General features: G+C 38.6%; 1 protein-coding gene across 2 annotated transcripts in view; it reads left to right on the top strand.

Annotated features, from left to right (window-relative positions):
* The window catches only part of LOC121375926, an 89,041-nt gene extending 72,939 nt beyond the window's left edge, over positions 1 to 16,102 (top strand). Inside the window, exons 2-6 of one of the 2 annotated variants that reach the window (XM_041503647.1) lie at positions 319 to 392; positions 4,200 to 4,268; positions 8,277 to 8,339; positions 9,446 to 9,505; positions 13,629 to 16,102. In XM_041503647.1, coding sequence (XP_041359581.1) covers positions 326 to 392; positions 4,200 to 4,268; positions 8,277 to 8,339; positions 9,446 to 9,505; positions 13,629 to 13,777 — 408 coding nt within the window. In that variant the 5' untranslated portion in view covers positions 319 to 325 and the 3' untranslated portion in view covers positions 13,778 to 16,102. Of the gene's footprint in view, positions 1 to 201; positions 393 to 4,199; positions 4,269 to 8,276; positions 8,340 to 9,445; positions 9,506 to 13,628 lie in introns of those variants that run through there. The other variant, XM_041503648.1, reaches the window with a different exon arrangement.

Here is a 16,102-nt window from a genome sequence, read left to right as displayed (position 1 = left end):
AAGTATTATCTGTGGAAACATTACACCTGTGATGGGAACATTAAGACAAATCGTGATCAAGACAATCGACTTCGCTCCACCCTTTTGTGACGAAACAGCCAATGGGTGTCGAATTGCCTGAATGAGATCGCCGGAAAGGCGAATTTTGTCGATAAGCACGCCAACGCCCCCTTGTGTCGCCTACGTCAGAGCCGGTGGTAACTTAGGTTTTGCCGTGCGCAGAGGCTGCTTGTTGCTTATTTGTCGCCAAAGCCCAACCGCAGAATGCTCCACTCATGATCCGGCTTAAATACTCACTGCTGTTTTGTGTTCTTGCAGACAAAACATGTTGAAAACAAGTTGGATTCACATAACCGCAGTCTTAATTCTTGGCCTACTATTAGCACAAACAGGTAAGTTGATATTTTTTTTTAAACTTGTTCTTTAAATTTATTTAAAACAAAAAAATGTTGTCAGTACAATTTTATCTCAAAAGTGTATGAACTTCGGTGACAAGTTATCGATTTGTTTTTGAATGAATAGCATAAACAAATGATTCAAACATATTCCTTTTAAAGTGAAAAGATTTAAAGACAATTGAAATGTATTTGCATTGGAGGATATACTACTTGAATAAAAGTTTACCTTTGAAGTTTATCAAAGCATATTTAAAAAAATGAAACAAACATTCATACATATCAAAAATAATTATGATAAAAAAACCCAGGATGGGTCATTCGCACAGTGGCACCCAGTGACGCGATTTGGCTCAGTAGGTAGAGCGCTCATCTGACCCTCATTGGGCCCATTATGTTATTGTGTTTCCCAGTTCCAACCAGTGTCTTACGACCAGTATGTCACAAGCCATGGTATGTGCTGTTCGTGGGAAAGTGCATATGAAAGGTCTTTTGCTACTAATGGAGCAATGTAACAGGTTTTATCTGAAGACTATAGCTCAACATTTCCAAATGTTTGACACCCAATAGCTGATGATTAATAAATCAATGTGCTCTAGTGGTGCCGTTAAATAAAACAAACTTTAACTTGTTTAGAAATTACCAGGAGCCAATTTCACAAAACATCGTTAAGTTTAGGTTTGCAATTAGCCGTTAAACCTATCGTACGTTTACATGTGTTTGACATCTATTTAACACAGAACGTTACACCAGGACGGAAGACTGAGCATTGTTGGAACAAAATAAACTGAACTATATATACTTCAAACTGTATTACTGTTGGTAGTAATACGAATTAAGGCTTAATCGTAGACTAGCGTTTACGTGCACACCTAGGTTTACGATGTTTTGTCAAATTGGTCCCAATTGGTTCTTTCGAACGAACGTTCTTTCCACAGAGTTACATCTTATTTCTGAAACTTGTAACAAAAGACCAAAAGTAGAGACTAGTTGGTAATCGGGCTAACGCTGTTGAGGCAAGCCAGTCAGTTGTGGAGACTGACACTTCCAGACACACGTTAGGGACTATGACAATCAATGGCGTGCATCCGTGTGGGGTGTACACAGTACAAAGTACAAAGTACAGGTCGTAGAACATTCAACTGATAGACACCGGGGGGACGGGACGTAGCTCAGTAATACAGCGCTTGCCTGATGCGCGATCGATCTAGGATCGATTCGTGTCAGTGGACCCATTGGGCTATATTTCGTTCCAGCCAGTGCTCCACAACTTTTGTAACAAAGGTCATGGTATGTACTATCCTGTCTGTGGGATGGCGCATATAAAAGATCCCTTGCTGCTAATTGAAAATAGTAGCCCAAGAAGTGGCGACAGCGGGTTTCCTCTCTGGTCCTTAACCATTTGTGCGACGCCATATAACCGTAAATAAAATATTTTGAGTGCGTCGTTAAATAAAACATTTCTTTCTTTCTTTTTTCCTTCCTTCCTGATAGACAAAGCTTTTTAACTTGAATTTCGTGCTTATATTCACGCTGTTCTGTGCACACTCCTCGGCTACCCTTCCGTCTGTTTGTCCAGGACAGTGGGTTAATGGTTAGTTGTTAGTGAGAGAGAAGTCGATGTAGATGTGTTACGCATTCCCACAGATCCATTAATGCTCACCCTGGGTGGATATTAGTATTTTAGATGTTAAAGTTAAAGTTTATTTTATTTAACTTCTCCACTAAAGCACATTGATTTAATAATCATCCGCTATTGGATGTCAAACATTGGGTATTTTTTACATACAGTCTTAGAGAGGAAACCTGCTACATTTTCCCCATTTGTAGCAAGAGATCTTTTATAGGCGCCAAATACCACATACATGATAGAACATACCACGGCATTTGATATACCAGTCGTGGTGCACTGGCTGGAAAGAAAATATGGGCCCACCGACCGGGAACGATCCCAGACCGACTGCGCATCAAACTACTGGGCTACGTCCCGCCCTTTGGATGTGAATGTAGTATCTATCAGTTTAAGACAATTGGTAAAACCTGAAAGTGAGGAAACCCGCTGCTCCTATACATGTTACTACGTGCAACTTACAAGAGCGCTCTACCACTAAGACCAAACCCGACCCAATCTTTATCAACAACGTTTGTTACGTTAAAACAACATTAATACATGTATACACTGGATACATTATTTATAAATCGGCAGAATAACGGACAGACGGACGGACATATGTTTAAAGACCCCCCTCCTCAACCACACCACCCCCATCCCCATCAACAGCAAAATGAAAGTCGCTAGCATTGGATGTCAATCAAAAGTATAGATAGCATTTATTGTCATTGTTGTAAAGAAATAGACGGTTTGGCGGTTAAAGACGAAACGTCAGACTCCGATATTGATTGAATTGTCCAACGGTTGTTAGTCGATTCATAAGTGATTAATTAAAGTGGGTGCTAAACTCAATCTTCACTAAACGTAAACACGCAAATATTTCCAACAATATGTCAATAATTACTCGCGACAATAACTCCTCTAAAAACTAATTAAATGCTGAACTGCTGAAATCCCTAACGTTTCAAAAGGTCTGTCAAAAATGCTTAATACACCACATGAAAACAACCAAACATTAATCATCTTATGTACAAAGAATAGCCTACGGAACCGTATTTTTATTATCAACCCATTTCAAAAGGACATCGCATTGTCCATTTGTTCATGTCTGTATGGCTAGCAGATCAGCGTTAATGCCTTAAGACAAATAAATAGGAATTGTATTTGTTGTTTTGCTCTCTTATTACCACCAGTAAAGCATACAGTCAAGAAATATAATATAAGATTTAAGGAAGTAAATCTGTCTTAAAATGATTGTTAATAATAAGTGTTCAGAAGGTCAACATTGTATGTAGGTTGTTTTCTCTTAACAAATGTTTTCGGTTGTAGATTGAACAAACATGTTTTTGTTAAGCGATGTTTGTGTGTTCTAGTCTGTAACTAATTTTCCTAGTTTAATACATTTTATGTAGTTAAGTTGATTACTTTATAAACGACACACTTATGTATGTACCCTTGTTACTTACGCAAATAATTCATAAACAATTTTATCAGTTAAAATGTGCCAACTAGTATCAGTTATTTTGTTTGGGTTAACGACACCACTGCATCACATTGATTGATTAATCATCGGCTACTGATGTCAAACATTTGGTAATTTAGACATACAGTGTTAGAGAGGAAACCCGCCACAGGAACGGGAATCCTATTAACGTGCCCATATCCTCTAACGGTTCAGACACGCCCATCTTGGACTTAGCCTCTAACTTCGTCAGTGGCCAATTCAAGGACGGAAAAAACCCGCTACAGTTTTCTATTAGGAGGAAGGGATATTTTATAGCACATACCACGGACTTTGATATACCAGTCGTGGTGCACAGGCTAGAAGAAGAAATAGTCCAATGGGCCCACCAGCGGGGATCGATTCACAGATCTACGCCCCCCCCCCCCCCCCCCCAACCAGTACTGCATTCAGTGTATAAGAAGTGGCATTTTAAATGAGTCATGTAGTTTATACTGGCATTACAGTAATGTACGATTACTGTAATGCCAGTATAAACTTTCAAATTAACCATACCAAGCAATGCCTGTGGTAACACGAGTAAAGATAATGTTTGTTGTTATCTACCTGGGCGAACCAAGTCGAGCATAGATACTATTTCCGCATTGTACACCCCGAATCGATAGCTATTCCATTTACAATGTTCTTGAACTGATTATTACTAATCATCCATTGTTGATTATTATTTCAGGTTTATCATTTGCGAAATCCCTAGGTGTGAACGAGGACTCGTGGCTTCAGGATGTTGAAAAGAGAAACTGTGAGTATCTTTATAGCATATACGAACTTGTAATCTGTAGACATGCATGGAATAGGTAGAGATAGACACACTGACGAATTGGGGAAGAGAGAGAGAGAGAGAGAGAGAGAGAGAGAGAGAGAGAGAGAGAGAGAGAGAGAGAGAGAGAGAGAGATGGGGGGAGAGGGAGGGAGAGACAGACAGAGACAGAAAGATAGAGACAGACTCACAGATATATACAGGCATAAACTAAGAGAAGCAGAAAGATACAAAGGAAAAAGATAGAGAGAGGGGAGAGATAGAGGTTGTTGGTTGAGGAAGGGAGAGATCGGTTGAGTAAATGGGGGGGGGGATAGAGGTGAAGGGAGGGAGGGAGAGAAAAAGGTTGAGGAAGGGAGAGAGAGAGGTTGAGGAAGGAGAGAAAGAAAAAGAGGGAGGTGGAAGAAGGTGCGAGAGAGATATATTGAGGGGGTTGAAGAAAGAGTGAGATAGAGAGACAGAGAGAGGAGGGAGAGAGATACACAGAAAGAGAGAAAGAGACAGAGAGAAAGAGACAAAGAGAGACAGACAGACACACAGACAGACAGACTCGCTGCCATGACACAGGTAGTCCTACCGAGAGATAAAGCTAGAGAGTAAAGTAGAGAGGAGGGATGTCACGACGATTATCACACGCAGGACGTGACCAGAAACACGGAAGTATCCCCCGGCATTAGTCGTGACAGTGTTTTTTCATAATCACACCGGGTTCAAATGGCTAATGATGCAAACGTTCGTTCACCATACAACATTACCATATAAACGCAAATAATTACATGTGTGTGCCTCAAGACACCGTGCTTTCACATTATTCTGTACGACTGTAAAATGTAGTGCACCTCAAACTGCACGTGTGACCGCGCATTCACGTGCGTGTGTGGTGGAGGCGGTGGCGGTGTGTGTGTGTGTGTGTGAGAGAGAGAGAGAGAGAGAGAGAGAGAGAGAGAGAGAGAGACAGACAGACAGACAGACAGACAGACAGACAAATAGACTGACAGACAAATAGACTGACAGACATACAGAGAGAGAGAGAGACAGACAGACAGTCAGCGATACAGGGATAAATAAAGAGAGCGACAGGGAACATAAAAATTGTAATAAAGGATGGAAGCTATTTTAAGTTATTTCATGAATTCGATTAAGATGACAAAATGCTAAAACTTTATCATGTCTTTTATTAAATAAAATATATCCATAAACTGCTATGACTTGTTGAGTCCATATTTTATAAATAACGACAAAGTATTAATTGCATTATTTTTGTGATCCATATTTTAGAAGAGTCGTGCATATCAAATATCACTTACTTGCGCGAATATTTTATTTCATTATTATGTTCCCTCATAAGCACATTCCAATGGGTGTTGTCAAAAATATTCCTTGAGCACTATGCAAAGACCTGGTTTATTTAAACACAATTCTATGTTTATATCATTATCATATGTTTTTGGAGAGCTGTGATTCAATGCCTTATTTAAAGACGTTATGTGACTTGAAGGGCACGTCATGATTTCAATAAACAAGACTTAGTACCATACTATCATAGTTTCAGTGCTTTAAGTAAAGCAGTTAAGGAAACTACTTGGCAATGTGGCTATTAAAATACAGTTGTAGGGTATGTCTTCTAAGTACTTGAATTATTCACCATCGTCTATTGGATGTGAAATATTTGCTAATTCTGACATAGTCTTAGGGGACACCCGCTACATTATTCACCATCGTCTATTCGATGTGAAATACTTGCTAATTCTGACACAGTCTTAGGGGACACCCGCTACATTATTCACCATCGTCTATTCGATGTGAAATACTTGCTAATTCTGACACAGTCTTAGGGGACACCCGCTACATTATTCACCATCGTCTATTCGATGTGAAATACTTGCTAATTCTGACACAGTCTTAGGGGACACCCGCTACATTATTCACCATCGTCTATTCGATGTGAAATACTTGCTAATTCTGACACAGTCTTAGGGGACACCCGCTACATTATTCACCATCGTCTATTCGATGTGAAATACTTGCTAATTCTGACAGTCTTAGGGGACACCCGCTACATTATTCACCATCGTCTATTCGATGTGAAATACTTGCTAATTCTGACACAGTCTTAGGGGACACCCGCTACATTATTCACCATCGTCTATTCGATGTGAAATACTTGCTAATTCTGACATAGTCTTAGGGGACACCCGCTACATTATTCACCATCGTCTATTCGATGTGAAATACTTGCTAATTCTGACACAGTCTTAGGGGACACCCGCTACATTATTCACCATCGTCTATTCGATGTGAAATACTTGCTAATTCTGACATAGTCTTAGGGGACACCCGCTACATTATTCACCATCGTCTATTCGATGTGAAATACTTGCTAATTCTGACACAGTCTTAGGGGACACCCGCTACATTATTCACATTAGTAGCGAGCAGTCTTTTTATATACGTTTTCCAACAAACAGGACAGCACGTACCGTGGTCTTTGATATACAAGTACTGGTTTTTACGGGAAATTATAGTTTTGTACTCATTTCTGTACATCCGGTGGTTTTCTCTATTGTCCTAATTTGTAATGAAGCGCAATGCGCGCTCCAGAACTTTGAGTTCTGTTAAATACCTTTCAGACTTACATTATTATGGAATTAATGAATGAATCAATGAATGCATGCATGCATGCATGAATGAATCAATGCATGCAGGAATCAATCAAGGAATCAATGCATAACGACATCCCGGCACGAAAAATATATTGGCTATTGGGTGTCAAACTAAGATAAATGCAATACCATATATGGAATAATTTTTAAAATATGCGACAAATCAGAATACTTCAACTGGTTATCAATATAAAGCCCTCGATCCGTTCCTGTTTAGAAGTATTTATCACATGACTAGATATGAACAAATCACTATTTCAATGAAGAAATTAAGATTTAGACAGAAATACCACGCATTGCTTGAAAGAGATCCACGTTCCTTTAAAAGATGGAAGCGCCATAATTCCAAAAGAAACAAAACAACTGCCATTGCAATTACAGACCAACGCACGTCTTAAGGGTATTTGGCCTCTTACCACAGCACTACATCGGTACCTTCTGGGCATACACTGAAGATAGTTCTCTATCCTAGTTACCCTAATGATCTCCAAACACAGCCAGATGGCAGAAGCATGGCAGAGATTGAACTTGGCTTGGAGATCATTAGTCGTAAATCATGAAAACACATTTTGCCTTGGAGACAGTGACGCCTCCCGATGGTGGTGATAACAGTTTTCTTGCACGCCTCGGGAAGGGCTAGTCCACAAGATATCTGAGCAGTTAGTATGACGTGTCTTTAACGACGATAATGAAGAAAAATGATTCATCTAGTCTGAACAATATCTCATCAATTAAACCATTAACGTATTCAAAATCGTTTATATACACGTCAGTATAAAAGAACGTTTTGAGGTAACGACTACTATCGTGAATCTAAACCATATTATTGTGTTCAAAACCGTATTGTCTTTTTGGACGGTTTTTTCTTTTCTTTTCTTTTCTTCATTATTATTATTATTATTATTATTATTATTATTTTGCTCTTACTTCATTTAACTGTGACTCACACGATGTTCCCAACTAGTGTCTTCGTGATTCTCCTGTATAGATCATGTATGGATAGAATATGATAGTTTAAATTTCCAATTTGCATTTAGTAAATCAACACATAGCTTACTAGTGGTTTTGCATGGTATATTAGATATTTTAGGGCTGTTTCAGAATTGACCACACGGTGGGAGGGTGAAGGTAGACACCGTTATAATTATTTTATATACATAGTGAATATGTCACATTATTCTTTTATGAACGCATATAGTAACTTATGGGTGGTGGGTGCACTCTTAACAAGCTTTTTGACTGATTGAGTACGATGGAATGCTGACGACGTATTTCATTATTTATGACGTATTTCTTTATTTATGACGTATTTCTTTATATATTTCAGCTTGGTGGAGTAAGAAATCAGTAAATGAGTACGGGCCAGTTGAACAAGATGATTATTATAAAAGTAAGTATATAATTTGTTAACTAAAGCTTCCAGATAGCTGGCCCTGAAGACCATTGTAAAGGTGGTGGCACACGAAACGAGTGCCTCGTACCAGAATAGCCATGCGATTAGCCGATTGTGACAAGACAACATTACAAAGACATCTGTTAGTTTCGTACGAGGAATCGCATTGTGTGGCGTTGCCTTAAGGTAAAGGCCACCGCAGACATTTGCAACTTTGTCGCATGCAATTGAAATTGCATGATTGCAAGCAACATTTTTCTCGTTGCACTGATCCGCACACACATACGACAACCAGCAATTTTAGTCTAGTAGTGATGACGTGACGGTCAAAATGGCGGGGTTTCCACTCGTATTTGTTTGGACGGTGGTCATCGAGACATGTTCTACACCATATTTTTTATGACGCAGAAGTGTGAATTTACGTAAAGTAGCACTGAATTCGTCCCGCACGCTTTTTGGTCCACTATTTGTGTAGAAAACCTATATAAACATACCTGGTATTCCAAGCGCAGATTCTATCATTGCAAGACACATCTCCCTTTTAGCCCAGTTGCTATATTCAGGGGATGCTGTGTCAAAACGACATGGCATTGTCTATCACATCACCACTAATTCATCCTCTTTTTCTGTAGACCACATGCAGCTGGAGGCTGCCATTTTGAGTCATGTGATCACTATCTATCTGTTCATTGGTAGTTTAAATTATTGCGTCAACATTTTGTTGCATCGAAGGCGCACACGTTTGCGACATCGTGCAATTAGATGCAATTACATGCAATAAAATCAAACATGTTTGATCGGAGCAATTTCAGTTGCATGCAACAAAAACTGCATCGCAGATTAGCGCACACGATGCAACGACGTACGATTTTTGTTCCATGACGTCGCTACAGCACCAATGTAATCATTAGCTACTGGGTCTTAGAATTAGTATATTAGCAATACAGAACAGAAGATATAATCTATGTTTATACATTAAAAATAATAATAAATAAAATAAAAAATATAAATATAAAAAGAAAGTAAAAAAATAGGCAAGCATTACGTTGCAGATGTAATACATTTCGTTTCAATAAACAAAAGTAAAATTTACATTTTTCCAGATCACGACTTAACGTCTAAAGGAACAGGCCTGACAACCCGAAGCTCCACAGAACTATATAGTAAGTATTCTATACTTGCTTGTGACCGGCATCGGTGGTGTCGTGGTTAAGCCATCAGACATAAGGCTAGTAGGTACTGGGTTCGCAGCCCGGTACCAGCTCCCACCAAGAGCGAGTTTTAGCGACTCAATGGGTCGGTATAAGACCACTACACTAACATCTGTCTCACTAACAACTAACCACTAACCAACTGTCCTGGATAGACAGCCCATATAGTTGAGGTCTGTATGCCCAGGACAACGTTCTTGGACCTTAATTGGATATAAGCACGAAAATAAGTTGGAATGAATGAATGAATGAATAAACGAATGAATCAATGAATGAATTGCTTGTGAATACCAACTTTTTGTAGACAGTTTTGCCAAAATGTTGGGACGCGGATCACATTTAATAATTCAATAGTCCCATCCCAACTATTGCCGCACAACTTGTACATCAAAAGCCGTGGTATGTCCTGCCCTGTCTATGGGAAATTGCATATAAAAGATCCATTTGTTAAAAACAGGCGATCGCTTATATTAATGCCTTTCCCTTTCTTTTTTTTACATATGCATTTCATCAGCAAGAACAATACTGGTATATTGTGCATATTTCAAAATAAAATGTTAGTCGGAGAAGGAAAGGAATAAAATTATCATAAAATAATATCTTATTAGACATGTCAGGGATTTATCCAGGCATTCTGTGTGTCCGAAAATAGGACCCTTCTCAAAATAAAGTGGCACTACAAACTCCCAATAAAACCCCCCACAAAAAACCATACACACACCCCCACAAAACCCACCCACCCAAACAGACAAACAAACAAACACACAAAAACAAAACCCACACCAAATCCCAATAAATAAATATTTAATTATGTCTACAGATTCTAACACATAAATTTAACAGTCGTGTACTGTATTATTCATATCCCATGTATGATTTATTCTATTTTTCCTAATTTCGCCAAACAGGGGAGCCTGGCGAAATATCTGTGGAAAATGCCTGCATGTTTTATGAACATAGAGGAATAGAGTCTATGTGTAGAATCTATAAATACCAGGACACAATGGACAATCATACTATTCACATATCCCTAGCTGCTTCATTGAAAGAACAGCAGCGGGTTTCTCTTCTTTTTGCTTTCTTTCTTTTAACCAAGACATAATATTTTTTCATTTCAACTTATTTTCGTGTTTATATCCAATTAAGGTTCACGCACGCTGTCCTGGGCACACACCTCAGCTGTCTGAGGTGTTTATCCAGGACAGTGGGTTAGTTGTTAGTTGTTAATGAGAGAGAAGAGGATGTAGTGGTATTACACCAACCCACTGAGTTGTTAAAACTCACTCTGAGAGGGAGCCGGTACCGGGCTGCGAACCCTGTACCTACCAGCCTCATGTTCGATGGCTTAACCACGACACCACCAAGGCCGGTACTAAGACATCAAAATCCGTAAAACCGATGGTGTTTTGTGTTTCTTTGTTTTGTTTAACGACACCACTAGAACACATTGATTTATTAATCATCGGCTATTGGATGTCAAACATTCATTAATTTTGACATTTAGTCATAATTTAGTCATTAATAGCAAGGGGTATTTTATATGCACAATTCCACAGAAGGATAGCACATACCACGACCTTTATAATACAAGTCATTGTGCACAGCCTGGAAGGACACATAGCAAAATGAGCCCACCGACGGGAATCGATCCTAGATCGACCGCGCATTTACCACTGGGCTGCGTCTCGCCCAACAGATGATTTAAGCACTAAACCACTAATGCCGGTGTTGGTATACACTGTTCGACTTGCGCCAGAAGTCTTACCTAAACCGTATTATCTCTGTTTACCGCCGTGTTCTAAGACGGACTTGTTAAATTGCTCCCTGTGGTACCGACTGTTTGTCTCCCAATTAACCCACATTTGACGCTTTACTGATGCTGTAACAGAAATATTCTTGTAGGGACTCAACGTGCTTAGGTGTAGTGCTGTGTGGTTAGGTGGCAGATTTAACAACGGTTGTGTCTGGGCCTTTACACACACGGTTCATTTTCATGATCTGACTTGTTGCAGTTTATAGCAAGCTGTTAAAAATAGTTCGCGAGAATGTTGAATTGAAATGTGCGTGCATGTCCATTCATCTCTCTCTCTCTCTCTCTCTCTCTCTCTCTCTCTCTCTCTCTCTCTCTCTCTCTCTCCAATTGAAATTGTATCGGGTTTTCTTTAAGACTATGTCATAATTACCCAATTTTGACAATCAATAGCTGATGATTAATAAATCATTGTGTTCTATTGGTGTCGTTACCCCTCTCCCCCCACCAAGAATCGACATGACCATGTTAACACCAAATAGCCGTAGTGTAGAATGTGCTGAGGTCTCGTTAAACAGATACTCGTTTCCTGTCAGTCACATGAAGCAATCCACTTTGTTATTATTATATAGTTAATTTCATAATATAACCGAAACAAAAGTAATTGAGAGCCAGTTTTTTTAAAAATTTCTTTCAATATACATCTTCTTCCGGTGTATGATTTCGACGTTGTGGCATGTTCTTAAACTTATCGATTAAAACAATTCAGATTGAACAAAAAGACAAGTGTCGTTACAAACCAACGTGTGACGAATTCTGGTCAAGAAAGAAAGAAATGTTTTATTTAACGACGCACTCAACACATTGTATTTACGGTTATATGGCGTCAGACATATGGTTACGGACCACACAGATATTGAGAGAGGAAACCCGCTGTCACCACTTCATGGGCTACTCTTTTCGATTAGCAGCAAGGGATCTTTTATATGCACGATCCCACAGACAGGGTAGTACATACCACGGCCTTTGATATGCCAGTCGTGGTGCACTGGCTGGAACGAGAAATAGCCCATTGGGCCCACCGACGGAGATCGATCTCACATCGACCGCGCATCGAGCGAGCGCTGTACTACTGGGCTACGTCTCGCCCCTGAATTCTGGTCAAATGGGTATTTCGGTAGTTGTTCATAACTGCATGGAACCCCTACCGCGTGCAACATTTGTGCGGGTATCACGGGTACAGTTTTACTGAAACAATGTTTAGAAATCATGTTTCATCAAAATGTGCTAAAATTAAATGACACTAGCAAAGAATATCCAAAACGTGTATCCTTAATTAATCTTGTTGAGTATACTACTATCGCAATGGGATATTGCGCCATATAGCATCACAGTTTTTAATGTAACGTAAAACTGCATTATTTGGTATTATTTGTAGACGATCAGCATATATTTTCTTACCGTTGAACATCATTTAGGGGCGTGGCGTGATCTAGACCTGGGGTGGTTTCGAATATGAATTTAGTCTTTATTGTTTTCTCTCGACCTTTATTGCACTGAAGAAACCGTTTTAGCCTCAGCGGAGGATTCGTTCGAACCCCTCCCTCCCCTCCAACCTACCCCACGCCAGCCATTCTTGCATAACGTTTGGTTATACATTTGCTCGCTGGTCTCGGCAGTTTACAACTGACAGACGGTCTGATGTATGTTTTTCATTGGTTTGTGTGACAAAGTATTTTTTAAAAAGAAGAGAAAAAAAGAAAAAATACTTGTATGGCCGTTTACAATAACGCTGATACGGATAAGACATTGGTTTATTTAAACTATACTGCTAACAATAACTGCTGATAGGAATTAAACATGAATAACGACTAAATTTCCATATAAAATACATTTTCTTGTTTAGGATACCAGTGTATGTATATCCAATGTATCTGTGGTGGTATGCTAATCTCTCTTGTTTATTTTATTTTCGTGCATACGAAATTATTGGAATGTTTGAAATGTAAAATCAAAGTTTGGGCTGCTGTAAACATTAAGATGACACCTTGTATATACAGACACTGACATACTAAACAAGTAAATATATTTAATATGTACTTTCAGACATCAAAAAGGCTTTGTTAATCGGAAACATCTAACAATGACACCAAACTCAAGTGGGTCCTTTTAAAACTATAGTTGTGTTTGTATTTCACCTTAGTAAATGATGTCATGATAATATTATATTGAATCTTAACGCCAAAACCGTAATACATGGTCAGGGCCGTATCTCGGTTTGAAGCGAGTTTGTAATTTTAACTTTTATCTTTTTTTTCCTTCCAGGTTGCTATGTGGAGACGTGTGTGCCTGACTTTATATCCTGTGCAAAAAGGTCCAGGACTCAAAAGAGTTTCACGAGCTGCAAACTGGATCACCGGTTATGTGCCATCAACTGCTGGACTCTCGTCAGTGGCAATGTGCCCGGGCTATAGAGCCATGCGGTTACTTCCCCTACGAGACTCTTTCTGTCTCCCTGACGGAGACTTCCGTCTACACGCCAGAACTTGACACGTGGGCATGATTCAGGGTGATGGTCGGATGCCTTATGACCGCCAGATCTATAACATGTGATTTCTCTCAGCTTTGCACGTTTATTTGTTCACTACATGAATAATTCCAGTACAGGAATGAGGTGGATTTTTTTGTTGTTGTTGTTGAACACTTGAATTTCACCTGGGATGGTGTGATGTCAATGGTCACCTGATTTCGCTCCACTGTTATAGCAGCTTAATGTCTTGGACATAAACATTAACATTCCATCATATTGTCTTAATTTGATGTCTTCTTCATATGGTGTGCTACACCTATGCTTTCTAATATTGCTAGTAACAATTAAAAAATAAATACTGCACTACCATAAACGCATACGTAATAGGAATCATGTAACAAATGTATACTCAACAGAATTAATTATGGGTCAGAATGTTACGCATTTTTGAAAATACGAAATCCCCACAGCGTGCAAGATTTCTACGTGCATTGCTCACAAAATTTACTCAAACAATATTAACAAATCATCTGATCAAAATTCGCTAACACTTGCAAAAACTGAGCAAAACGTCAATTAGCCATTAATTCATTTTGTTGAGTATACATTTGATTTGGGTTATCCATCAAATTAATAAATCAGAAGTGCAACAGAAATAAAGTAGATTATTAATATGCACACAAATGCAATTTGTTAATGTTTTATTTCGAATTAACTTTCAACACCTTTATCATTTGTATAACTGTATACTTCAAATAGAGCATAACATACTGGAAAATGATCTATTAATACCGGTAGATACTCCCATGTAGCGCTGTATAAATTAAACGCCTAGTCGATGAAGTATACTTACCTTATTTTAGTGTTGTTTTGTTCTCTTCTTTAGTCTGTTGACAACTGACGGCATTTAACATTAGTATGTAGGTTCTTTCTCAGAATTGTACATCTTGGTGAGAAAATAGTATTTAGTAAACACTGTTTTCAAAACCAGTAACCCCCTCTTGGCATTATCATGGTTGCGGGTCAAATAAAGTTTAGTCCCAGTCCAAAAAACATACCGGATTACATAATTATCTTTATTTACAATATCATTTAATTATCGTAGACCTAGTGGTGATGTCCCTATGAAAAAGGTTTTTGGTTTTCGTCTCTGCCTGCTGGAAATGCATTGCTCTTTAAAAAAAAAAAATTAAAAATAATTACCACAACAATAGTCCACCCCTAGGTCCCCTCCTTTATTCCATTGCGTTGCCATTGGTGGAAGCTTCGCTGCTGGTAGAAGCAGCACATCCCTCAAAAAAGGGGGACAAAAAGAAGTAATACTTTTTTTAATCCACAACAAAAACACTTCCCATTATCCTAAAGTACTATCAGTGTAATGTGACCAGTATTGCACATTTTAGAAGCTGCCATTGAGTAACACAGTCATAGTTTTCAGAACAACACTGATATTGATGAAATAAAAGGTAAATTACGGAGGCCAAGTGATGGCCAACTTAAAAATTATGGAGATTAACTCGATACTTATTTGGTTCCACATATATTTTATTTGCAATCATATAATCTTATGTCTTCAAGAGCTAGAATAATCCCACATTTAATATTAGAAACGAAAGAGAAAGTACTGTTCAGTTTGAAATCAGCGTTACACCAAATGTAAACAAAGGCGTGTACATTTTCAAAGAGATTTCTGATTCTCTGAGAAAATTATAAACATTTTAAGCTACATTCTATTAGAATATTACTGAAGGTAGTTCATATGAAGAAGTTAAAAAAGTTTAAAAAAAACAAAACAGAAGGGCAAGCACGTCAAAAATGCATCACTTTTTCATTATTGGGAACTTTACCTCCATGAGCGGTGACTCACGTGAATTGCGTAGAAATGGGCATAGATCGGTGATGGTAAAATCCCAACTCCAAATTAATTCTGGGCTTGGCTATCACTGTACTGAAAGTTGTCCAACCTATACCTTGTCTTTATGCGGCTGCCCCACGTGGACGACGGGAAGTGGGTATAGGTCAGTCATAGTTTAAAAGAAATGACACAAAAGCATCTCTCGAATCTGCTATCACTGTACAGAAAGTATTGATGTCATTATGAATTACTATGGGATCCTCTGTTCGTAGGTAAATAAATGTAGGAAAGGTAGGAAGTATCAGTGAGGCTGTATGTACAGATGCAACTCTTAATGACTGCACTTTCTCTTTGTTGATTCCTTATTAACCGAAAATACTGTTACATTTGGCACAAATAAAAGTCAGAAACATC

Source organism: Gigantopelta aegis, chromosome 6, assembly GCF_016097555.1.
Source record: "Gigantopelta aegis isolate Gae_Host chromosome 6, Gae_host_genome, whole genome shotgun sequence".
Classification (NCBI taxonomy): Eukaryota; Metazoa; Mollusca; class Gastropoda; order Neomphalida; family Peltospiridae; genus Gigantopelta; species Gigantopelta aegis.
This window is presented reverse-complemented; position numbering and strand designations above follow the sequence as displayed.